Below are 24,129 nucleotides of genomic sequence, written 5' to 3'. Positions count from 1 at the left end.
AGGGCATTGTGGTGGGATTCCTGATGCAGATGAGAGAGACATGCTCCCCATTCTTAGAGGCTCTTAGTTCATGAAGGGAAACAGATACCTTTGTGCAGATGTCAGTGTGAAGACTGGATGTCTTCACTGGGTTCCCTGGTGGCTCAGAGGGTAAAGCATCTGCCTGTGATGCGGAAGACCCAGGTTTGATCCCTGGATCGGGAAGATCCCCTGGATAAGGAAATGGCAACCCCCTCTAGTATTCTTGCCTGGAGAATCCCATGGACAGAGGAGCCTGGTGGGCTGCAGTCCACGGGGTCACAAAGAGTTGGACATGACTGAGCAACTACACTTAGTCTTCCCAAATGCCTAGCTTAGAACATAGTGAGTGTATAATAAACATTTTTGGGTGAATGAATTCATTCATTACTCTGGGCTGTAAATGGTTGGTTCTATTTAGAGTGCTCAAAACAAGGTGCCCAAGGTGGAGGGAGACTGTACCAGGTTCCTACAGAGGAAAGACATACCAGGCAATCCAGGAGGGTGTGCACCAGGGCCTAAGATGTGAAACTCTGTAACTGGCTCCAGAGTTTTGCAGGGGTTCTAAAGAGCTGGGAGGCTTGGGGGTGTGGATGATGAAGAGCACAGAGGAAGAGGGAGGCATGGAAATGGGTTACAGTGTAGTAATCAGGTGTGCATGACTCTGAAGATTGAACCTAGTAGAGGGAACCCAATATAATGTTTATAATAGATGGTTATAAGAATTTGTATATTTAGAGATAACATTTGCTAGTATCTCCTAATTCAGTGATTGAGCTTTGGATTCAGAAAGAACCAGGAGAGATTCTTACTTAGCTCTGTGACCCTGAGCAAGTTAATTTCTCTGACATGCAGAGTTCTCATTTATAAATCGGGCATCATAATATCTATTATACAGAGAAATGACAAGAATAGATGACCTTATATATGTGAATATCTGGCAAATAATAAGAACCCTAGAAACACTATCTTATCTTCTTAGTGGGCTTTTAGACAAATTATTACTGTTACCTCAGCCCACATAACACATAAAAATTCACAATTCCATTTGAATTTTTCTTCAACTTTTTTCTTCACATTTCTTCAGATTTTTCTTCAACTTGCATTCTGAATTGGGGAAATTGAAAGAATATTGGGAGAGAGAGAAACTAGAGTTTGGTGGAGAGAGTTTGATGAGACAGGTGATTCTGTAAGAAGATAGCAGGAAACCATGTTGATTTCATTGTAGTTCCTTTTTTTTTTGTTTTTGTTTTTTAATTTTTGTTTTACTTTGGGAGATTCTGGCATATTCTTCCTCTTTAATAAATGAGGTGTGATAGTGGAGCTGGAGGGAAGACTATGGAACTTATTAGGGGGCTGCTTTTTAATTCTGAGTCCATTGTGCATTTAGTACAGTCTTGCACGTGTGATTTCTTCTTGATCTCCTTCATAAACGCCAACCAATGGATGGGGAAAATACTTGTCAAATACGTACTCCTAGGTACTTGGGAGGGTAGATGAGATGAATTGTAAACATGGGGTTTAGAAAGACAAGTGATCATTCCAGTTTCATGGTGGAATGAAACTCCAGGTTCCACACGTTATTTTATTAGAGTAACTGCACCCAGTTCCTGCTGTGTTTGACTTGTCTTTTCCCGGATCCTTTTTGACCACAGATAACCTCATGTCTCAAGGATAATCTGCTCAAAAATCTTCCATTTAATTCTCCACACCAAGAAGCTTTAGAAGTTTTCTTCCTTCTCCCAGAATGTCCTGTGATGCATGATAGTAACAACTGGGAGAGCCTGGTGGTTCCATTTGCAGAAGCTGTTTGTAAAATGAATGACCAGATGTCAGGGGTTCTGGGTAAGATTGATGGTTTACACTTGAAAATACATAACAATCTTCTCAATGGAAACATATTGTAAACATATTCTTGTTTTTTAGTTTATATTCTTAGCATATAAACATGCTGTAATCATTACTGCGGTCATCCAAAATGGATTGTTCTAGTCACTTTTTAGTGATCTTGTGATGATACATGTGTGACTTGGTCATGAGGTCCATTGCTCCCTACTTTTCATTAAGAAAAACTTCATTCCCAGACAATGAAAGACTAGTACAGTAAATCCCAGATACTCTCTGACAGTCAGTAGCAGTTTTGTTGTGTAAGCATCTCCCTCTTGATGTACAGATTAAGTTTCATTTTTCTTGAACTATATGAAAGTAAATTGGAGACATTTACCCATAATATTTGCATGCATATCTCGTAAGGATATGGAATCCTGTATTACAATGACTTTGTTATCACACCTAATAAGATTAGACATGATTCCATGCTATTATATAATATCTAGGCCATGTTTAGATTTTTGCAGTTGTCTCAAAAAGTATTTTGCAGAATTTTTTTTTTTTAAGAAGAGCCTGGGTCAGTTTTTCTGTACAGTGTTTCACATCTAGTTTTGTCTGATTGTTTATTCTTTTCCCTGTGTTTCTAGTACACTGGAAGTTAGGTCTAGGCCTTGATTAAACTTTGTTGCGGTCTTCGACACAATTAGCATATCAGCTCAGGGAAGCCCTTTCTTATGTTTTCTTAAGTCACATTGTAAGTGAACAAGCAGTTGTTTAAAGCAGTTTTCTTTTTCACAATGCTGAAAGGTGGTTTTTAAGAGTTAAAAACTCATGCTCAGAGTGAAAAAAGAGTCATCATCACAAATAGTTTTTTATCTGGTTTTTCATACGGTATGCTATTTCACTGGGGCAAAAAAATGTGACTAATTAATTTTGTCTAGCTTTTTTCCCCCTTCACAAATTAATTAGATCAGGTTTGTGGTTCTGTTACTGTTAAGGCATCCTTTTTTTTAGGACACGAAACTTTCAACTCATTTCTTTGAGGACATCTAAACTTTCAATTGCAATTATATTTACTGAAAAGTATATTACAAATGTGTTTTTATATTGATACCTATGATACATATGAAAATATTCTGTTTTAGAAAATATTGACTACTTTTAGAAAATAATTTTTTGACTGCTTTAGAAAATATTGAAAGAATCCAAGAAACATTACATGCTAACAGTTATCTACCTTTGTATCCCTCAGAGGAATATTGGGCATCTCTGAAAGAATCTATTTTCATCAATCTGGTCCAGATGTTTAAAAGAGCTGTCATTGCTCAACTGCATTATTGGACTGAAAGTTCTGAGAATAACAGTCACATTAAAGCTCTCCTCGAAGTGTTGAAAAAGCTCTATAGGGTAAGTGCTGATTTAGAAACCCATACATCTTTATTTTGCAATAAGAATTTCCTTGATTTCACCTGGCTTGAATCTTAAGCAGACTCTTACAAAGCATGAAGTTGATATTGCTTTTTTAAAATGTTTTTTTGTGAAGTCATGCATATAGAGTGTGTATAGTATTTATGTACAGTTTAAAGACAAGTGGTAAAACAGACATCAGTGTAACTATCACCCATGTTAAAAAAGAAAACTTCAGGAATACCTGTGTATGTCTCACAGACTGTACTTTCTCATCTCCTGAAGGCCACCAGGATCCTGGATTTTCAGTTACTTGTTCCCTTAACACTTCTTTATTGTTTTATAGCTATATGTAATTTTAGACACTGCTGTTTAATTTTGCTGTTTTCAAAATTTAATATGAAAAACACCAATACAGTATACTAACGCATATATATGGAATTTAGAAAGATGGTAACAATAACCCTGTACGAGACAGCAAAAGAGACACTGATGTATAGATCAGTCTTATGGACTCTGTGGGAGAGGGAGGGGGTGGGAAGATTTGGGAGAATGGCATTGAAACATGTATAATATCATGTATGAAACGAGTCGCCAGTCCAGGTTTGATGCAGGATACTGGATGCTTGGGGCTGGTGCACTGGGACGACCCAGAGGGAGGGTATGGGGAGGGAGGAGGGAGGAGGGTTCAGGACAGGGAACTCAGGTATACCTGTGGCGGATTCATTTCGATATTTGGCAAAACTAATACAATATTGTAAAGTTTAAAAAATAAAATAAAATTTAATAAATAAATAAATAATAACCTCAAAAAAATTTAATATGAATAGACTACGCTGCTTACATAGTGTTTCATTTTATAGATTCATCCAGATTAATACATCTGTCTGTATTTCAACTCATTTTCACTTCTGAGTTTATAGTATGTCTCTACCATAAGTACCCATTCCGGTATTTTTTTTAATCCAGACAAAAATTATATGTACTTTATTTTTATTGCTAAATTATGAACTACCATGAATATTTATCTTTTGTGAAACCAGTCAGCTTCAAAACAACAGCAGCAGCTTCAAAACAACAGCAGCAGCTTCAAAAAAACAGCAGCAGGTTCAAACCATAAAGCTAAAAGTACACAAAGAATACAGCCATTTTAAATTTTAATTACTAGGAAAACTTTAAAATACTTTTCAACTTTTAGTGTAACAAATAGAAAAAAGAGTGTTCTTCGCATTTGTCAAGCAAAACATACAAACAGAAAAAACATTGTAGCTGCTGCTGCTGCTAAGTCGCTCAGTCGTGTCCAACTCTTAGCGACCCCATGGACTGCAGCCCACTAGGCTCCTCCGTCCATGGGATTTTCCAGGCAAGAGTACTGGAGTGGGGTGCCATTGCCTTCTCCGAAAACATTGTAGAGAGTATAGTAAATAATTATAAAACAAAATTCCATGTCAAAAAATTCCAAAATACTGTCAGACTCTAATGTAACTAAGACATGTTGGCTTTTATATTCTAAAGATAGAATATATTTTTTGTTGCTTTGGTTTTTTTAATTTTAAATTTATTTATTTTTTAATTGAAGGATAATTGCTTTACAAAATTATGTTGGTTTGTGCCAGACATCAACTTGAATCAGCTGTAGGTATACATATTCCCCTCCCATTCCAGTATTGATTGATATGTAGTATGTACTGTTTGCAATTCTATTTGCTGGGGGCGGGGGGCGGGAAGAGGGTTTCTCTGTGAGTAAATACACTACTGTCTACATTTTTGTACATACCTCTTAGAGTTCATCACTAAGAGATATGTATAGTAAAAGGTACGTGTTATGTATCAAATGTTAGTTTTTAGTTGCTATCCCTAATTCTGGAATTGATAGAATTGAATTATGTTGTTCTTTATTGGTAGTAACAGTCTTCCAAAGTGGTTGGACCAGTTTAAATCATCTCCAGGAGATGATGAGAATTCTATTGCCCCATGTCTGACTTTAAAATTTGGAAAATATATTTAGTACCACATTGAAATGATGGCGAATTATGATTTTAATTGTCCCTGGTTCTAATGCATTAGAGCATATTTTCATCTTTATAATTGTAGTACTTGTTTCCTTTACTGTAAAATGCTTGTCCTTTTGCTCAATTTAAATACATTCAACTTTTTCCTACTGATTATAGGAGCACTTTTTATTTTGGACACTAGTCCTTTGTTATACGTGTTGCAAATATCAAGTCCCAGTTTGCAGCTTGTGTTGGTGGTTTTTGATGAACCCACATTCTTAATTTTAATGTAGATGATGCTGTCAATCCATTCCTTTATAATCTTTACTCCACCTGTTTTGTTTTAAACTTTTCTTTCACTTCAGAGTTTTAAACTATTCACCTTAATCAGGGATCAGCAGGGCTTCTTTTTGGAAGGGACCAGATGGTAATTATTTTAGGCATTTGTGAGATTTATAAAGTAAGCAGAGGGCCTAATTTAGCCCTGAGAGCTGCTCCAGATAGTCTTCTAACAGAGATGATACCTGGGACCAGCGGGAGAATACAAACAAAGGCTCCTGTACCATATGTCTAATGTATAAAGGTTAGAAAGCTAGCTAACAACCTGTTGAATGAAATAAAGTATAGTCTGTCCTCCCATCTTGACAAATAAATCTTCCTGATGACAGGGAAGGGCTTCCCTGGCGACTCAGATGGTAAAGAATCTGCGGGCAATGTGGGAGACCTGGTTTCGATCCCTGGGTTGGAAAGATCCCCTGGAGGAGGGCGTGCAACCCACTCCAGTATTCTTTTCCTGAGAATCCTCATGGACAGAGCAGCCTGGTGGGCCGCAGTCCATGGGGTTGCAAAGAGTCAGATGGGACTGAAGGGACTAAGCACAGTGTCAGAGGAGGCCAGATTTGAACTTAGAAAAATCAGCTCCTTGCAGAGTTCTGCAGTGAAAGCAGAGGTGCCGATGGACCCTCCCCCTGGCCCATCTCAGGGCCTCTGCCCTGCCTCTCCTGCCTTGGCTTTATCCCACACCAGGGGTGTCCCATGGCCATGTGTGCACCTCTCACCTCCTGTCTCTGTTCTGTCCCCACCTTCTGCAGCAGCCCTGGTGCGCTGGAGCTTTGGGGTGTTCTCACCTGTGACTTCCACTCCTGAGAGAGCAAGTGGAGGGAGAGGCCTGTGCAGGTCTTAGGGCTCTTGGAGCCATTTGAGCAGGGACTTGAAGATCTTGGGTTCTCGAGCTCAGTGTAGATGGGAATATGTGGGCTGCATAGACACAGCCCTTGACCCAGCATACCCTTTGTGGGAAGGGGATTGGCTGGAGAAGGGCCAGAGCAAAGACCTTTAAATCAGAGACCCAGGGCAGAGGTCAGTCTTGTCCAGGTCTAAAGGGAGTATTGCGGTTAGCTTTGCCTTTCACAGTTAGCTGTTTAAACCAATTGAAAATTTATTTTCATTATTTTCCATATGCAAACAATTACCTAGCACCACTTAACTGAAATCCCATCCTTTCTACACTGATAGGTGATGTGAACTGTGATAAAACAAGTTTCTGTGTCTGAGATTCATTTCCAGGCTCTCTTCTGCACTGTTAGTCATTTTATGTGGCTCTGTATTATTTACATTTTTCTAAGAGAAATACTCCTACCTTGTTCTTAAAGTGAATCTTGGCTATTTTTGGCATTTGGCTCTTCCATATAAATTTCATTCATTTACTTATTTTTAAATATTTATTTATTTGGTGGCATCAGATCTTAGTTGCAGCATGTGGTATCTAATTCCCAGACCAGGGATTAAAAGTAAGTAGAAGTTTGTCATCATACCATCACTTCCTACAATTAAGTCATAGGTATTCTTTATGCTCCTGAAAGTTTGGGGCTTTGGCGATGGGGTAATTGGATAGAACTAAATTCTGGTCATTAAAGTATCTTTAACTTGCTATTTATTCTGATAATCTAATTTATAGCTATTAAGCAAAATTGTGTTTATATATAAAACTTTCTCACATGTCATATTTTATTTAAGGTAAACCAGACTAAATGTCAAGTGCCTGAAAATATCTTTGAAATAAATGAACTCACACAGTGGCTTGATTTTTATGTAGATGCATATAAAAGGTCCTCCTGGAAAGTGGACTCAGTAAGTATGGCATATTTAAAGAGGGTATTGATCATTGGTAAGTTAATATAGGCACTTGTGCTACAACTTTGTACGAATTTCCAAAAATTCTTACACTGCAAAATTGCCCAATAGAAATAGCAGGGCTTATGGGAAAAACAAGGCAGGCCCCTCAAAACCTATGCAGTTTTATAGCCAGAACTATGGCAGAAAAGTGCCTGCTAGCTGGGGAGATAGCTCGGATCACATGGAGAGTGCCATGAGAAGATAAAAAATGCACAAAAACCTAAGGATAGAACTCTACCCACAGGCTAATTAGGGGACCAGTGGTACTGAGATAACTGATGGGAGTGGAGCTTTTCTCTTAAGGTGGGCATAGGAGGCAGGTGACTCACCAGGGGCCAACAGTACAAGGTTGTAACTTTGGTGAGGGTTCCCTGGGTGTTAGTAGGCCTTTTTTACTAAAATAAAGCTAAAGAGCTCTGGCTGCCAGTTCAGCAGCTAATCTATTTTTTCTCCTTTTCTCTGAAGATTCTCATTCTACTAGCACATCGTCCTTTGCCTGGCAAAAATCAGGTCTGAGCTAACCAGTTTTCTATATTTTATCACTCCCCTATTTACTAAATACATGTGAACTAATTCACATTTCATAAGTCAAGGTAGGAGCAGAACAGACTTTTGGGAAAGTGTCTGGAGTTCATAATTAATGGTGAAATTAAATGAGCACCGAAAATACTAGGTTTATGTACCTTTCATTGATACATAAAACATTTTCTTAGAATTTTATATATCCTAGCACCACTGGCCAACATTTTGGATTCCTTTGACTGTAAGTACTGAGACCTGAAACCATCAGGGGTTTAAGGCTAAGAAGTAAGGTGTAAGATTTCTCTATCCTTTCATTTATCAAAATTTTTGTCATTTCCATTTTTAGGACATTTCAGTAGACGTCGAGTATCCTGTCATATTCAGTCATTTTCCATTTATCTTTAATATTCTGTCGAAAATAAAACTACTGTATGCAGACTCACTTTTAAAAATACAGGTATGCATGCTTATTTCTTTGTCTTTGTTATCAAATCAAAGGATGAGTATCTTTTTCAGTGCACAATAGCTGGGTGATTAGGGAACCACTCAGTAGTGAAACCAGTGGTGGTCATAGCATTCATGGAGCTTATACTGTAATAAAGAAGGCAAGAGAGACTGTCATAATTTAGGTTGGGTTGGCCTTGAGGCATATTAGGGCCTCAGTAGTAAAGGATAGAGCTTGGGCCTAGTTATAGGGCTTTTATCTTGAGAATAGCACCAGTAGCCTTCTGAATGGTGCTCAGAGAGGCATAGCAGATGTGCACTTGATTGGGATTAGCAATATATGTAGGAAGGTCCAATCTAATGGGAAGACATAGTAGTGGGAATAGAAGTGATGGAGGAGTCTTGAAATTCAGACTCAAATAAATGACCGTGTGTGCTGTTACTTCAGTCATGTCTGACTCTTTGCGACCCTATGGATTGTAATCTGTCAGGCTCCTCTGTCCATGGGATTCTCCAGGCAAGAATACTGGAGTGGGTCGCCATTTCCTACTCCAGGGGATCTTCCCAACCCAGGGATTGAAGCTGCATCTCCGATGTCTCCTGCATTGGCAGGCGGGTTCTTTACCACTGAGCCACAGTTGGACACAATAAATAAACGGCTAGTACTCTGTGATTGTGCCATAATATGGGTTTATAAAAAGTGTTTCCTTTTCATGTATACTTAACTGTCATCAACTGACTTGGCTCTGTTTGTCAGCATATCCAGCAAAGTGGTTTTGAACTTAAAATTGAACAGTTGAGAAAGCCTCAGAAAACGTACTTCATTGCATTTTTATAAGGGCTAAATTTGTTAATACAGGTAAAGCATTTAGAACAGTGCCTTGCACAAAGTGCCCAAAACTGTAGCTTTTACCCTTGTATATGCATCTGTATATGTATATGTGCCTGCATATGTATTTGCATGAATAATATATGTGTCATAAAGCTAGATAACTTTTACATAATACAGTTACCATAATAAACAAAATAGGAAACTGATGTAAGAGTTCCAAGTAAGATCATTGATGAAATATTTTAAAAAGGATATTGGAAGGAAAAAAGATATAAGAACTTTATTTTGCTTCAACTCTAACTCTTCTCTCTTGATTTTAAACAAGTTTAACTGGCATTTGCTTCCTCTCTCTTTTGCAAAGAGACATAGACATTATACCAAATTGTCATTTGGTTCCAAATGGACAGTCTGTATGTCAGTCTGTGAATCTGTCTGTCTCTCTCATGTTAACTTCCTAGATTATCTGTCCCCTAAAATCAGTCTGAATTTTCCCCCGAGAAAAGGATATCTTTAGAGAGGTCTCTCATCCTCCAGCTGGCTTCTCTTCTAAACGTCTGAACTTTTCATCCCGATGAGAGTATTAGGTTTCAGCCTACTGCTTCAGGCTCCTTAGTCAGGCTAAAGACTGATGGTCTTTAGCTTGGTCACTGAAGTGTTCATATTTGTGTTTACAGCAGGGGTCCCCAACCCCCGGGCTGTGGACCGATACTGGCCCGTGGTCTGTTAGGAACCCGGCTGCACAGCGCAGCAGGTGAGCAGCCGGCAAGCAAGGGAAGCTTTATCTAGCATTTCCTGTCACTCACATTACTGCCTGAGCCATCACCCCCACCCCCGGTCTGTGGAAAAAACGTCTTCCGTGAAACTGGTTCATGGTGCCAGAAAGGTTAAGGACCACTGGTTTACATGGTACAGTGGTCCAGAGGAGCCTACAGTTGGTCACGTTCCTGCTCACCCAAGTTGACCCCACAAGCTTTTCATTCCCTACGGCTCATGTACCTTTTGTTCTCAGTGGGTAAATGCTGAATATATAGCCTGTCTTCAGTGGTGTATAGGCTTCCCTGATAGCTCAGTTGGTAAAGAATCCACCTGCAATGCAGGAGACCTCGTTCAATTCCTGGGTCAGGAAGATTCCCTGGAGAAGGGATAGGCTACCAACTCCAGTATTCTTGGGCTTCCCTTGTGGCTCAGCTGGTAAAGAATCTACCTGCGATGTGGGAGACCTGGGTTCGATCCCTGAGTTGGGAAGATCCCCTGGAGAAGGGAAAGGCTACCCACTCCAGTATTCTGACCTGGAGAATTCCATGGACTGTATAGTCATGTGGTGTATATAGTCAGTGGAGTATATAGAGCTCTTATCCTAAGTGTGACATGTGCTTATAATAAACTGAGTTGGTTTATTCCACTTTGAAAATTTCTACTTAGAGTCAATGGTGAAATGAAATGAAACACTTTTCTTTTCCCAGGAGAAGAAATTTCGAGCTTGTATGAGGTTGGCTGGCATTGTGGACCAAGAACGGTCTGCATTATCTTCACTGCCCACCTTTAATCTGATAGTCAGAAGGAGTCACTTGATTGAGGATGTTTTTAGTCAGCTAAATCAATTTGAAAATGAAGATCTGAGGAGGGAGTTAATGGTAAAGTATAATTCTTAATATTTTTGCTGCTGAGAAAAGGAAAACGTAAAAGAACGTAACAATGGGCCTTACAGAGAGGGAATTACATCCCTTTTACGCTGGAGTTGTCTGTATTGCGGGTCCCCTAATTTTCCTCAGTTACTTGTGAATTCCAGGTGAGAAGCTGCCATTGTTCTCTGGCTAAGGGGCAGCAGGGGAAATGGTTGCCCTCTCCAGTACTAGCCCTAAGATATTCAGTTCCCTTTTGAGGCCTGTCTAAGCCTGGCTGGTCATCACCTTTTAAAGGTTCCAGTGAGATGGGGTTGACACAGAGGAGAACTGAGAGTTTGTTTCTGCTCTCCTTCAAGAACCCAGATTACTTTGTTGAAGAGAGAACAGTCTCTTCATTGATTACACAGTTTTCTGAGGGTATAATTATAGGTATCACCATGTCCTGAACATTCATTAATGATCCTTGGTCTAGTTACTGTGTAACTTGTCTTACTAATAGATACTTGACATAGAATAATAATCACTAGAAGATCTAATGAATGTTTTCCTTATGCCAGGAACTATTATAAAAGCTTTACACCTACTTGTGTAACCCTTTCAACCACACTGTGTAGAAGGTTTTTTCTTCCTGTTACAGATGGGAAAACTGAGGTACAAACTATTAGATAACTTATCCCAGAGTGAAACAACTGATAAGTATCAGAGCCAGGATTTGAGCCCAACCTTCAGGTTATAGGGGCTTCCTTGGTGACTCAGACGGTAAAGAATCTGCCTGCGATGCAGGAGACCTGGGTTTGATCCCTGGGTCGGGAAGATCTCCTGGAGAAGGGAATGGCTACCCACTCCAGTATTCTTGCCTAGAGAATTCCATGGACGGAGGCTACAGTCTATGTGGTCTCAAAGAGTCAAACAAGACTAACACATAAACGCACATCAGGCTCTAGACTTTCCACTTAATCAAAAGAAGTAAAGATTTTCCTGATAATATTTATTAGAATGGTTTGATGGGAGATGTTAGTTTACCATTTGTCCTACTCAGATTAAAGAATGATTGACTTGACCAAAGCTCAAGATACTGTTTTAAAAGTGTGGAGTTTGCAGTTAGAGCTGGCATTTCTAAATATCTTTGCACATAGATAATGTTTAAAAACCTGGTAAATTCATTATATGATTCTAACCTGTGTCATCCAGCCAGTCCCCTGAGTTATTTTAATTTTTATTCACCCATTTTTAAAATTTAGGTAACAATTGATAAATAGCTATTATTTTCCAGACTCTGTGATGGATTTTACTTCTGTTATCCCATTTAACCTTTCTGACAATCTTGTGGGAAAATAGGCTTTGTGAGATTAAGGAGCTTGCTCATATAAAGGGGCAGGGTAAGAGAAAGAATAGAGGTGCCAGCATAGAGCTGCAGGAATCTTGGGTATTAAAGCAACATGAAAAATAAGAGAGAAATAAAAACTTAAATAGTGCTTCATAAGAGAAAGCAAGGGGAAAAAAAGAGTGTTAAGAAAGAGGAGGTGGTTCAGAAGTGTAAAATAAGTTTGGTGAAATCAAGATGAGACAGAAGAAACTCAAGTCCTTAGAACTGGGAATTCATGGATTCTTAGGCCTCTTGGAGAGAAGCACTTAAGTGGAGAAACATTTTTATAAGTTGCTGTACATAAATCTCTGAATACTGGGTCTACAAATAATAATTAAATGAGATTTAATACATAGCAGTACAGAGCTCTGGAAGTGATGCATTATTTCCTCTGTATTTTTAGGTTTCATTTAGTGGAGAAATTGGATATAATTTTGGAGGAGTCAGGGCAGAGTTTTTCTACTGTCTCTTTCAAGAAATGACCCGGCCAGAATACGGAATGTTCACATATCCTGAAGAGGCTTCCTACATGTGGTTTCCTGTCAGGGTAAGTCCTCTTTTCTTGGTGTAGGTATTTCTTGAGAGAAAAGGTGTAGGGATATACCATAGAAAATTAGGTTGTCTAGGACTGTTTTATTTTAGGAGAAGAATTATTGCTATAATTATGGAGATAAATTTTAATTCTAAAAGGTGATATTTTTTTCTTTAAACTGGGGTCCTCTTCCCCCAGATTCTCCAGTCCACACAGGAGAACTTCAGCAATATATATTTTTGATCATTTATAGAATGTATAGGTAAAAATGAGCCCTTCCTTTCTTAGGCATTCATTCTTTGTTTTAGTTCTTTTTCTTCAATGAATTTAAAGACAAAGGCTATGAATATTGGAGTGGGTTGCCATCAGGGGATATTCCTGACCCAGGGATCCAACTCACGTCTCCCACATTGCAGGCAGACTCTTTACCATCTGAGCCACCAGAGAATCCCATTAGCACCTCTATGAGTAGGAAATGACAGCCCACTCCAATATTCTTGCCTTCCATGGACAGAGGAGCTTGGCAGACTACAGTCCAGGGGTTTGCTAAGAGTCAGACACGACTGATTGACTGACTGAGCACACACACATGCAATTAAGATCTGGGCTTCCGAGGTGGCTCAGTGGTAAAGAATCCACCTGCCAAGCAGAAGACTCAGGTTCAGTCCCTGGGTTGGGAAGATCCCCTGAAGAAGGAAATGGCAAACCACTCCAATATTCTTGCCTAGGAAATCCCATGGACAGAAGAGCCTGGCAAGGATCAGATAAGAGTTGGACATAACTTTGAGATTAAATCACCGCCACCACCACCATCAATTAAGATCCTACTACCTTAGCAAATTTGATGATTATAATGCAGTATTGTTGCACATACCTAGTGGCTCAGATGATAAAGAATCTGCCTGCAATGTGGGACACCCAAGTTCAATCCCTGGGTAGGGAAGATCCCCTGGAGAGGGAAATGGCAACCCACTCCAGTATTCTTGCCTGGGAAATCCCATGAACAGAGGAGCCTGGCGGGCTATATAGTCCATGGGGTCACAAAGAAATGGACATGACTTAGTGATTAAACAGCACAGTATTGTTATCCATACTCACTATACTTTGCATTTGACCTCTGGGATTTATTTGCTACTCCTTGCAGTTTCTCCCCTTAAATAACATCTCTCCTATCCCCTCACCCCCATCCTGTTAAATCTTTTAGTAACCAAAACTGTGGGAGAGATTTAAATTGACTTGGTGATTGAGTATAAAACCTAAATATTCTTATCTCAAGATTTTTGGTTTTAATTTGTGATTTGATTTTGATTTTAAAAGGGGAAAAAAGGTTCAATTAATGTAAATATTCCATTGTACTGGTAAAAATTTACAATACATTAAGTTTTTTTTTCTCCTTTCAGCCTAAATTTGAAAAGAAGAGTTATTTCTTCTTTGGGCTTCTATGTGGACTTTCTCTATTCAATTGTAATGTTGCTGACATCCCTTTTCCACTGGCTCTATTTAAGAAACTTTTGGACCAAACGCCATCACTAGAAGACTTGAAAGAACTCAGTCCTGTTTTGGGAGAGTAAGTTAACATAGTTCTTTTTTCAGATACATTTATGTATCTTAAATATATTTATACTATAGTATGATTGGACTGCAAGGAGATCCAACCAGTCCATCCTAAAGGAGATCAGTCCTGGGTGTTCATTGGAAGGACTGATGTTGAAGCTGAAACTCCAATACTTTGGCCACCTGATGTAAAGAGCTTACTCATTTGAAAAGACCTTGATGCTGGGAAAGATTGAAGGTGGGAGGAGAAGAGGACGAAAGAGGATGAGATGGTTGGATGGCATCACCAACTCAATGGACACGAGTTTGGGTAAACTCTGGGAGTTGGTGATGGACAGGGAGGTCTGGGGTGCTGCGGTTCATGGAGTCTCAAAGAGTCAGACACAACTGAGCGACTGAACTGAACTGAACTGATGATTGCCATTGTAGATATAATTAGCACTTCTATCTCATCTCATAATTATATTTAGATAAATATTTAAACATATACACATTTCAGTAGTATTTTTATGTTCAATAGTAGCATTCTGGGTACTTTAAATTGATTTTAACTTAGGCAAGAATTGTTAGGTAATAATTTAACTTTCTAAACAATTAAGAAAAGTTGAATTTTATATAGTTAGTCCTTGCTGTGCTGTGCTCAGATGCTCAGTCGCTCAGTCGTGTCCTACTCTTTGCAGCTCCATGACTGAAGTCTGCCAGGCTCCTCTGTCCATGGGTTTCTCCAGGCAAGAATACTGGAGTGAGGTGCCATTTTCTCCTCCAGGGGCTATTCTTGACCCAGGGATTGAACCCAAGTCTGTTACGTCTCCTGCATTGGCAGGTGGATACTTTACCACTAGCGCTACTTGGGAAGTGCCCATAGTTAGCCCTTACTGTTTATATTAACCTTTAGACATTGTACAGAAACAGTCATGACAGAGCACAAGTACACCTTGGTGCACAACCTGCAAGTGATGTTTATTTTAATAGTTGTTACATGTCATTACCTTTCAAAGGAAAACATTTCTAAGTTAAAAGGTGAGCCACTACCTCACAAAACATATTGGTAACATATAATAGAAAGAGTTAATATCCCTGCTGTGTAGTGTTCCTGTATATCCATTAGAAAAGCTGATAGAGTATATAAGAAAGTAATCTACAAAGGAAGCAATAGAAATGGCTCATAAATTGAGATGATTGGTTTCAGACTTCACTGGTGGTGTAATGTAATGGTTAAGACTCCACGCTTCCAGTGCAGAGGGGTGCTGGCTTGGTCCCTGGTCCAGGAACTAAGATCCCATGTGCTGTGTGGCATGTCCAAAAAACTGTTTTAAAAAGATAATCAGTCTCCCTAGTGACCATAGAATACATATTAAAATGAGAGGCTAATGTGATTTCACATTGGCAGAGTTTGGAAATACTGGTGCTATATAGTATCAGCAAGGATTTGGGAAAAGGTTCACTCTGATTTTGGGAATTGTTAGTGGAAGTGTAAAGTGGTAACTCCTTTTCAGAGAATACTGTGGCAGTACAGTAGCCCCCCTTTGTTTGCAGGAGATGCATTCCAGGCTCCCAAATGGATGCTTGCAACCATGGATAGTGTACACACATATACATGTAGATACACACACACACACACACACACACACCATGTTTTTTCCTCTACATACGTGTTTTTTCATATACATACCTTTTACTTAGGATAAAAAATTTGTAAATTTGGCACACTATGATAGTGGCAATAACAAATAATAAAATAGGACAACTGTAACAATATCCCTTCATGGATCACAGCCTTGTGGCAGAGAGGCTTGTATAACTCAGTGAAGCTAAGAGCCATGCCATGCAGGGCCACCCAAGATGGATGGGTCATAGTGGAGAGTTCTCACAAAATGTGGTCCACTGGAGGAGGGAATGGCAAATGATTCTTGCTGTGAGAACCCCCATGAACAGTATTAAAAGGCAAAGATACGACACTGGAATATGAGCCCCCCAGATTGGAAGGTGTCCAGTATGCTACTGGAGAAGAATAGAGGGCAGTTACTAATAGCTGCAGAAAGAATGAAGAGGCTGGCTGAGCCAAAGCGGAAACAACTCTCAGTTGTGGATGTGTCTGGCTGTGAAATTAAAGTCTAATGCTGTAAGGAACAGTATTGCACAGGAACCTGGAATGTTAGGTCCATGAGTCAACGTAAATGGGATGGGGTCAAGCAGGAGATGGCAAGAATGAACATCAGCATCTTAGGAATCAGTGAACTAAATGGATGGGAATGGGTGAGTTTATTTTAGATGACCATGGTATCTGCTACTGTAGGGGAGAATCTCTTAGAAGAAATGAAGTGGCCCTCATAGTCAACAAGAGTCTGAAATGTGGTACTTGGGTGCAGTCTCAAAAATGACAGAATGATCTCGATTCTTTTCCAAAGCAAACCATTCAATATCACAGTACTCCAAGTCTATGCCCTAACTGCTATGCCGAGAAAGTTAAAGTTGACCAGTTCTATGAAGACCTGCAAGACCTTCTAGAACTAACACCAAAAAAAGATGTCCTTTTCATCATAGAGGATTAGAATGCAGAGATAGGAAGTCAAGAGAGACCTGGAATAACAGGCAAATTTGACCTTGGAGTACAAAATGATGCAGGGCAAAGACTAATAGAGTTTTGTTAGAACACCTTGGTCATAGCAAACACTGTTTTCCAATAGCATAAGAGATGACTTTACACATTGATATCACCAGATAGTAAATACTAAAATCAAGTTGATTATATTCTTTGCAGCTGAAGATTGAGAAGCTCTTATATACAGTGAGCAAAAATAAGACCTAGAGCTGACCGTAGCTCAGATCATCAGCTCATGATTGCAAAAAATTCAGGCTTAAATTGAAGAAAGTAGGGAAAACCACTAGGCCATTCAGGTATGACCTAAATCAAATCCCTTAAGATTATACAGTGGAGGTGATGAATAGATTGAAGGGATTAGATCTGGTAGACAGAGTACCTGAAGAACCATGGAAAGAGGTTTGTAACATTGTATAAGAGACAGTGACCAAAACCATTCCAAAGAAATAGAATTGCAAAAAGGCAGAATGGTTGTCTGAGGAAGATTTAGAAATAGCTGAGAAAAGAAGAGAAATGAAAAGCAAGGGAAAAAGGGAAAATATACTCAACTGAATGCAGAGTTCCAGAGAATAGTAAGGAGAGATAAGAAGACCTTTTTTTAAAAAAAAAAGTAGAGGAAAACAATAGAATCAGAAAGACTAGAGATCTCTTCAAGAAAATTGGAGATACCAAGGAATATTTCAAGCAAGGATGGGCCCAATAAAGGACAGAAATGGTAAGGAGCTCACAGAAGCAGAAGATATTAAGAAGAAGTGACAAGAATACACAGAAGAACTGTACAAAAAAGGTCTTAACGACCTGGATAACAATGATGGTGTGATCACTTACCTAGAGCCAGACATTCTGGAGTGTGAGGTCAAATGGTTCTTAGGAAGCATTACTATGAGCAAAGCTAGAGGAGGTGATAGAATCCCAGCTGAGCTATTTCACATCCTAAAAGATGATGCTGTTATAGTGCTACACTCAGTATGTCAGTAAATTTTGTACTCAGCAGTGGCCACAGGACTGGAAAAGATCAGTTTTAATTCCAATCCCAAAGAAGGGCAATACCAAAGAATGTTCAAACTACTACACAGTTTCACATTTCAGATGCTAGTAAAGTTATGCTCAAAATTTTTCAAGCTAGGCTTTAGCACTCTTTGAATTGAGAACTTCCAGATGTACAAGCTGGGTTTAGAAAAAGCAGAGGAACCAGAGATCAGATTGCTAACATTCATTGGATCATAGAGAAAGCAAGGGAATTCCAGAGAAATGTCTATTTCCATTTCATTGACTATGCTAAAGCCTTCAACTTTGTGGATCATAGCCAACTGGGAAACCCTTAAAGAGATGGGAATACCAGACCACCTTACCTGTCTCCTGAGAAATCTGTATGCAGGCTAAGAAGCAACAGTTAGAATCAGACATAGAACAACTAACTGGTTCATAATTAGGAAAGGAATATGACAAGGCTGTATGTATATTGTCAACCTGTTTATTTCACTTATATGCAGAGTACATCATGTGAAATGCCAAGCTGGATGAATTATAGGCTGGAGTCAAAGATTGTTGGGACAAATATCAAAAACCTCAGATATACATATGATACCACTTTAATAGCAGAAAGTGAAAAGGAACAAAAGAACCTCTTGATGGGGTGAAAAAGCTGACTTAAAACTCAGCATTCAAAAATGAAAATCATGGTATCTGGTCCCATCACTTCATGGCAAATAAAAGGAGGAAAAGTGGAAGCAGTGACAGATTTCTTTTTCTTGGGCTCCAAAATCACCGTAGATGGTGACTGCAGCCATGAAATTAAAAGACACTTGCTCCTTGGAAGAAAAGCTGTGACATACTTTGACAGCATATTAAAAAGCAGAGACATCACTTTGCTGACAGAGGTCTGTATAGTCAAAGCTATGTTTTTTTCAGTAGTCATGTATGAATGTGAGAATTGGATCATAAAGAAGGCTAAGCACCAAAGAACTGATGCTTTTGAATTGTGGTGCTAGAGGAGACTCTTGAATGTCCCTTGGACTACAAGGACATCAAACCAGTCAGTCTTAAAGGAAATCAACCCTGTATATTCATTGGAAGGACTGATGCTGAAGCTGAAACTCCAATACTTTGGCCACCTGATGTGAAGAACTGACTCATTGGAAAAGACCGTGATGCTGGGAAAGATTGAAGGCGGGAGAAGAAGGGGACGACAGAGGATGAGATGGTTAGATGGCATCATGAACTCAATGGACATGAATTTGAGCAAACTCTGGGAGATAGTAAAGGACAAGGAAGCCTGGTGTGCTGCAGTCCATAGGGTTGCAGAGTCACACATGACTTAGCAAGTGAACAACAACTGTAATAAAAGTTACCTGAATGTGGAATGCAGTCTTCCTATCTTTCAAAATATCTTATGTACAAATCTAATGCCTTTCCATCCTAACTAGCTTTATCATGCACTGTGGCCAGAATGCTGCAGTTTGAGGGGCAACAGCAAAACCAGTATGTTCCTTTGTCCTTCTTCACAATTTCCCAGATAGAAGATTCTTCTTACCATGGATTATAGCAACCTCAGGATATGATTTTTTTCTCTCCTCATTAAATTGAGAACTTTCAACTTTTCACTTAAAAGATATACTTTACAGCTTTTCTTTGGCACATCCCAATTGCCAGCATCACTACTCTTGCTCTTTGAGGCCATTATTAAGTTAAATAAGAGTTCCATGGATGCAGGGCTGTGATACCACAGTGGTCACGAGGCAGCTACTAAATGACTAACAGGTGGGATATGTTGGACAAAGGTATGATTCACATATCCTGGGACAGCTTAAGATTGCATCATGCTACTCAGAACGTCCTACAATTTAAAACTGATGAATTATTTAATTTTGGAATTTCCCATTTAACATTTTCCAATTGCAGTAGACCACAGATAACTGAAACTGTAAAAAGCAAAATCAGGGATAAGGTGAGACAACTTTGACCCAGCAATTGTACCTTTAGACATTTCACATTCAGAAATACACAATCACACAAGGACGTATGCCGGCTAGTGCACATTGTATTAGTTTGTAATACGTAGACTACCTAAATGTTCTTTAGTAAAGTGAAAGTGTTTGTTGCTCAGTTGTGTCCAACTCTGTGACCCCATGGACTGTAGCTCACCAGGCTCCACTGTCCATGGGCTTCTCCAGGCAGGAACACTGGAGTCGGTTGCCATTTCCTTCTCCAGTGCATGATAGTGAAAAGTGCAAGTGAAGTCGCTCAGTCGTGTCCGACTCTTAGCCACCCCATAGACTGCAGCCCACAAGGCTCCTCCATCCATAGGATTCTCCAGGCAAGAGTACTGGAGTGGGGTGCCATCGCCTTCTCCGAACTTCATATAGATGAACTAAGTAAAGACCGTTAAATCCATATTAGCATTTCTCAAACTTTTAGGTCTTAAGATTCTCAAAAATTAATAGAGGACCTTGAAGAGCTTTTGCTCATATTAAGTAAACTTGTCAGTATTTATGATATTAAAAATTAAAAGTAAAGAGTTTTAAATATAGGAATACGTACTTATTAGCTATCATATCACCTCTGGAAAACTGTTCTGTGCTCATGACAGAATGTGAGGAGGCAAGTAACATCTGAGTATTATTATAATATTTGTTTTGACCTTGCAGACCCTACCCCACCCAGCCAGTAAAGGCCTCAGGGATTCCCAGAAGTTGTAGTTACACTTTGAGAATCCCTGATCTCTGTACTCAGTAAAACTACTATTTTAATCCTAGAAGACTTAAAAAAAAAGAAAGAAAACCCAGCTGATTTAAAGTTTATATGGATGAGCAAGGGGCCAAGAATAGCCAGAGATCATTTGTAAGGTGAATAAGGATGGGGAACTTGGCCTCCCAGATATCAAGAATCATTAGAAAGCTGTATTAATTAGGGCAGTATGAGTTTGGTGCTGGCTTTCCAATGGAACAGGAGAGTGTGGAACCTGACCCATATACATATAGCACTTTGTTAGAGGTAGTTTATTAGATCAGTGGGAATAGAAGTACTCTTCAAGTAATGCATCTGGGGAAAAAAAATGAGAGCAGATACCTTAGGCCATGGACCGAAACCAACTCTGTGGATTAAGGACTTAAATATTGAATGTAAAAATGAAGGAAATATGGACAGTTATTTCACACTATTGCAATTTCTCAAGCAAGACATAAAAATACCAACATTATAGGAAAGATTGATACATTTAACTGCAGTAAGATGAAAGAAATTCTTTGTTCATAAAGAGATACCTTGCTGCTGCTGCTACTACTAAGTCGCTTCAGTCGTGTCCGACCCTGTGCGACCCCATAGATGGGAGCCCACCAGGCTCCCCTGTCCCTGGGATTCTCCAGGCAAGAACACTGGAGTGGGTTGCCATTTCCTTCTCCAGTGCATGAAAGTGAAAAGTGCAAGTGAAGTCGCTCAGTCATGTCCGACTCTTAGCGACCTCATGGACTGCAGCCCACCAGGTTCCTCCGTCCATGGGATTTTCCAGGCAAGAGTACTGGAGTGGGGTGCCATTGCCTTCTCCCAGAGATACCTTAGCAAAGAGAAAAGGTATTCTTCAAACTGTAGATATGTGTATAACATGTTGAGGGTGGTAGAAAAGTGAGATAAGAAACATACCCTTTATACGTAGATATAAGATACTGGCCGTGTTTTAGTTCTTGTTTGGGGAAGTGTTCTTCATAAACACACCCATAAATAAGCAAATAAACCAACCATGGACATACAGTGACAAAGCATCATGAACCAAATCTATGATGAATCCAGTTTTGTCAGCTGAGTTCCCATTAGTCTCTCTCAGCACCCCCAAAACACAATAAAACATGGTCTGTTTTTACCATGATACTGTTTAAAAGATCCAACATTTTAGAGAATTATTTGGCGGTCCAGTAGTTAGGACTTGGTGCTTTTACCACCATGGCCTGTGTTCAATCCCTGGTCGGGGAACTGAAATCCTGCAAGCTGCATGGTGTGGCCAAAAAAAAAAGATCCAGTTTTGGCAAAATTTAGTAATAAAAAATCCAGCAGGGGAAAAAATCAACTGATTGCACCTTCTCCCAGAGGCCTTACCCAATGACAAGCATCCCTTTAGAGAGTTAACAAAGCTCTCCCATGTTGTACCTGTACCAGTTATGCTGTTTCTAGTGGTACTTATCCGACACCACTGTAGCTAGGGTGGAGGGAAGAGAGCTGAGAATTGGGTGGGGAGCCTGCAGAATTACAAATAAACGTCCAAACCTCACACTTTTGGCTGCAGTCTGGCCCTAGTTAGACTATCAATATACAGAAACAAGTGACATGAACTAAACCTGACCTCCCACCTTGAGAACAGGCATGCCCTTGACATTTTTAGATGATGTATCTAGCCATCATGATTACTGACAATAAGACTGTTCTTTAGGAGTTTGCAGACACTTCTGGATGATGATGGCGATGACTTAGAAGAAGTATTTCACATCCATTTTAATGTAAGTAACAGTAAAAATAAAATGAAATGTCATATTTAATCTCTTTTACTACTTATATACCTTATAAATGTATATGCTTTATAAATTTGTATACTCTATAAAGTTATAGACTTTATAATTGGGTTAACTATTTATATACTTTTAATAAAAAACCAAACTATAAATTAAGGTAGTACAAAAGGTATTTTTTCTCATTTTTCTTGAGCTGGGTGTATTATCAGTTAGATTTTACTGAGTGACAGATAACACCTAAACTCAGTGGTGTAAAACAGCAAACACGAGTCTGGGGCTTTCTGGACCGGCCTGACTTGACTGTTCTGGGTGGATCACAGTGGCCTTGCTCCCACACCTGTTCGTTAGCAGGCTGGTTGGTTGAGGGGGTGTAGCTGGAACAGCTGTGTCTGTCCTAGCTGACTAGCTGAGGCTTCTTCACGGAGTGAAGAGTTACAGAAAGTAGGAGGAGATGGCAGGCCCCAACACGCAGCTTCCTTTCAAGCGTTTACTCCTGTCAGGTCCCACTGGTCAAAATCTTCACACTTCTGCACTCAGATTCACCAGCTGAAGAAATAGAGCCCCCTCTTGATGGGAGCTGTTGCAAAGTTATATGGCATAAATACCAGGATGGGAGGAATTTTTGACCAGTTTTGCAAATCTACTGTGCTGGGTCTGTACTGTGTGAAGTGAATACCGAGAGGTGGCAATTTTCCCAGTAGTTCTTTCAGTATGATCAGTTAAAATAGATAATTCAGGTTTTTTAAAGTTTATTTTTCATTCTCTGTGATAAATGTGGTAAATTTTTTTTTACCACCTTGCTGGTTTTTATAACAAAAATATGTATTTTCACAAATTCTTGAGGAAAAGAGGTATGCTATAAAGTATTTTTGTTGACAGTAGATTGTTGGGGATTCTCTTGGAGATTACTGAGTTCATTTGTGGTTACAGGTGCATTGGGACAAAAATGATGTAGACTTAATTCCTGATGGAAGTCACGTAATTGTTGACCAGACTAACAAGTAAGTATAAAGAAATAATTGTTTTGTCTGAAAAGAGAAAGTGTTACTTGCTTAATCGTGTCCGATTTTTTGCAGTGTTTATTTCACTGGGCTCTTAAAATTCCTTGTCATTATAATTTTCCTCTCTTAACCATTTTCCAGTAAGGCGAGGATCAGTGCATGTTGTGTGCGTGTGTGTGTCTCCAAGTTTGCTGCCGGCAGGGATGGAAATGGCTTTCTTGCAGAGGCCCTCTGTTATCTTTCTGTCTAGGGGATAAATACCTCTTTTTCTCCTTACCCGGCTTTACTTTTTCCTTTCCATGTCACACATTATCTGCCTTTATTTTTACTTGAGTGTTTCCCCCAGCTCTTAGGAGTGTGTGATGCCAAGAGCGTGGTCTGTTTTGCTCACTGTTGTTTGTCCAGTACCTAGTTCACAGTGGTGCCCAGTCCATAGCAGACACTTAGTTTTGTTAATATTATTAGATCTTACTGTGGTATCTTGACTTCCCATTACCTTATGGGATGCCATTTAAAGCCATAGAGTTTGGGATCATAGAATATTCCCGATAGTTGGTCAGAGTGGCAAAGAAATATCTAGTGAGCATTCTGGCCTAAAGCCCAGTGTTTTTCTTAAAATCTTTATTTAAAAAAATTTTGAATTATAACATATAGAAAAGTTCAAAGTTATAAGTATGCAGATCAAGAAATGGAACATTTCTAGCTCTGTGGTATATTTAATCAGTATAC

At 39.3% G+C, this 24,129-nt stretch overlaps 2 protein-coding genes across 4 annotated transcripts in view; one reads left to right on the top strand and one right to left on the bottom strand.

Moving 5' to 3' along the window:
• Positions 1-24,129, bottom strand: part of PYURF (PIGY upstream open reading frame) — an 88,033-nt gene that overhangs the window by 53,224 nt on the left and 10,680 nt on the right. The window lies entirely within an intron of this gene.
• The window catches only part of HERC5 (HECT and RLD domain containing E3 ubiquitin protein ligase 5), a 45,057-nt gene that overhangs the window by 16,948 nt on the left and 3,980 nt on the right, over positions 1-24,129 (top strand). For 2 of the 3 annotated variants that reach the window (XM_070790898.1, XM_019962476.2), the window contains 9 exons: positions 1,674-1,863; positions 3,101-3,255; positions 7,266-7,379; positions 8,293-8,403; positions 10,686-10,856; positions 12,617-12,760; positions 14,146-14,312; positions 22,321-22,387; positions 23,330-23,400. In XM_070790898.1, the coding sequence (XP_070646999.1) occupies positions 1,674-1,863; positions 3,101-3,255; positions 7,266-7,379; positions 8,293-8,403; positions 10,686-10,856; positions 12,617-12,760; positions 14,146-14,312; positions 22,321-22,387; positions 23,330-23,400 (1,190 nt within the window). The other variant, XM_070790899.1, reaches the window with a different exon arrangement.

This window comes from Bos indicus, chromosome 6 (assembly GCF_029378745.1).
Source record: "Bos indicus isolate NIAB-ARS_2022 breed Sahiwal x Tharparkar chromosome 6, NIAB-ARS_B.indTharparkar_mat_pri_1.0, whole genome shotgun sequence".
Classification (NCBI taxonomy): Eukaryota; Metazoa; Chordata; class Mammalia; order Artiodactyla; family Bovidae; genus Bos; species Bos indicus.
The sequence above is the reverse complement of the archived record's forward strand: the minus strand, read 5'-3'. Positions and strand labels throughout refer to the sequence as shown.